Source organism: Geospiza fortis, unplaced genomic scaffold, assembly GCF_000277835.1.
Source record: "Geospiza fortis unplaced genomic scaffold, GeoFor_1.0 scaffold538, whole genome shotgun sequence".
NCBI classification, from domain to species: Eukaryota; Metazoa; Chordata; class Aves; order Passeriformes; family Thraupidae; genus Geospiza; species Geospiza fortis.
This window is the reverse complement of record NW_005054368.1, coordinates 2,226,756-2,228,814: the sequence shown is the minus strand read 5'-3', so window position 1 is coordinate 2,228,814 and position 2,059 is coordinate 2,226,756. Positions and strand designations below refer to the sequence as shown.

The following is a 2,059-nucleotide window of genomic DNA, read 5'->3' as shown; positions in this document are numbered from 1 at the left end:
CCTACACCGAGCAGCACTGCCGGGACGAAGGAAAGCAGAGGGAAAGTGCTCAAATCAATCCCAAAAATCCAATTCCGAGGGTTGGGTTCTGGGTCTCACAGTGGGAGCAGCAAACAGGGGAGAAAAGTCACACACACACCCCATGAGCACCCACGGCTGCTGTGCAAAGGATCCGAGACCACAGAGAAATAAATACCGCACAGCAATTATTCGTGGGGTTTTTTCTCTGTTTTCTCCCCGTTGAGTGCCTGGCTGCACAGCTCCCTAGCACGGTGTAAAACAAGCAATGGCAGGGCACGGCAGAAGAGCACAGCCGTGCTGGAGTTAAATGTTAATGCTTCAATTTTCCCTCCCAGCAGCAGCAAGGTGAGCCCGCTGCCGCAGAAGCCAAGGGCAGATACTTTGGTGCCCACAGTGACACCCGGCTAATTTTCTTGGGAATTAACTGATTCCCGACCCTGTGATGGTCTGAGGTTTAATTCTGATTCTTTATTTTCTGACATTAATTCTGCCATCTCCCACCAGAGCAGCCCGGGCAGAAAAGGAGCCCTGAGCAGATGCAGGGCTGAGTTCTCTGGGCAACTGAAGCGTCTGGAAGCTCTGGTCTCCTTCCCTGAGTGTGCACACTGAGGGGGCTTTGTTTTGATAAAAATAATTATTGGTTTCCAAGGGAAAACAGATCTTTTTTTTTTAATCCAGAAGTGGCACCCTTTTCTCTTTCAGTTTTGAGATTAAAAGAACCTTCGTGCTGCTAAAACTTTGGTGCAGAGTGTCCCAGCACAGGTCTTAGTGCACCGCACAGAAAAGGGAAAGGGGTTTGCTTTGTTTTGGAAAAAAACCAAAACACCATAATTATGCTAATTTCCTAATTAAATAATAATTAAAAAAACAGCAACAACATTACCAGAGAGAATCAGCACTAAATGTTTCAAACGACTCCACAACATCTTCTTGCATCTACATTCCAACTGCCACACTCAAACACATGTACAGTTTACACTGAAAAAATGATCTTACTGAAATCTGCAATAACAATAATATTCTTTAAATGCCACTGACTGTACCAGCTCTGCAAAACGCAGTCTTGGCAAACAGGACATTTCATAGAGATCAGAAGCAATACATGTTTGCAGGGAATTTTCACTAACCTGCCTGCTTTGGTTATTATCATTTCCGTGCCAGCTTCATGAAATTTCTTCCATAGCTCCTTCTCATGGAGATAGACTTTGATATTTTCTATTGTCTGTAAAAAAATTAAGATAATGAGAATAGCAAGAAACGATGGAGAAAACGTGTGAGGAGGGCTGGGAAGGGCCGGGGAAGGGCTGGGGACATTCAAGGCCCGCGCTGCAGCCGAGGTTCCGGGCAAAGCCACCAGCCTGAGCGGGAGGAGGTTGGAGTCAAAAATTCCGCTGTCCTTTGCCAAAAAATAAGAGAAACAAACGGAGGCCGGTTTTAATTGCAGACTTTCACAACCAGGCAGGACACTGCGGCTCAATGGAAATTTTTTTCTTTATTTTTTTTTCCTTTTTCCTAGGGGAAAAAAAAAGTCTGTTGGGGTAGACTCTCCCTAAGCTTCCCAAAAACAGAGGCCAGGAGCAGCCGCGGGGACAACGGATCCGCGTCCAGGGCCGTGGTTTGTGCGTTCTGCGGGATGCCGGGGACATCGCATCCGTGCGCGGAGCGAAGGCACAGAAGCTGGGTTTTATTTAGGGGTGGAAAACCCGCAGTGAATTCCCCGCCGGGCCGCAGCCCCGGGAGGAGCGGCGGCGGCTCCGCCACGGGTCGGGCCCTGCCGGCCGCGGGTCTCGGTGCTCGGATTCGCCCTTTACCGACTTACCCGGGGCGGCCTGCTGTGGACAGGGAAAATAAAGTTATAACAATAAAAAAATAAAACCAAAGAAAAGTGAAGAAAAATGAGCTTTCCTCGCAATCCCTCCCGTGTCGTGGCCGGGGGAGATGCGCGGTGCGGGCCGGGCTGGTGGCGGGGGTGATGCGCAGCAGGGCAGGACGCGGGGCCGGACGGAGCGTACCTGCTCGGGGTCGGGGACTGCGGGCT

The 2,059-nt window shown here is 49.9% G+C and overlaps 1 protein-coding gene across 1 annotated transcript in view; it reads right to left on the bottom strand.

Moving 5' to 3' along the window:
• TBX4 (T-box transcription factor 4) overlaps positions 1-2,059 on the bottom strand; it is a 34,187-nt gene that overhangs the window by 26,956 nt on the left and 5,172 nt on the right. Inside the window, exons 3-4 of the mRNA XM_031059774.1 lie at positions 2,034-2,057; positions 1,149-1,243 (exon numbers count right to left, since the gene is read on the bottom strand). Coding sequence (XP_030915634.1) covers positions 1,149-1,243; positions 2,034-2,057 — 119 coding nt within the window. The remainder of the gene's footprint in view (positions 1-1,148; positions 1,244-2,033; positions 2,058-2,059) is intronic.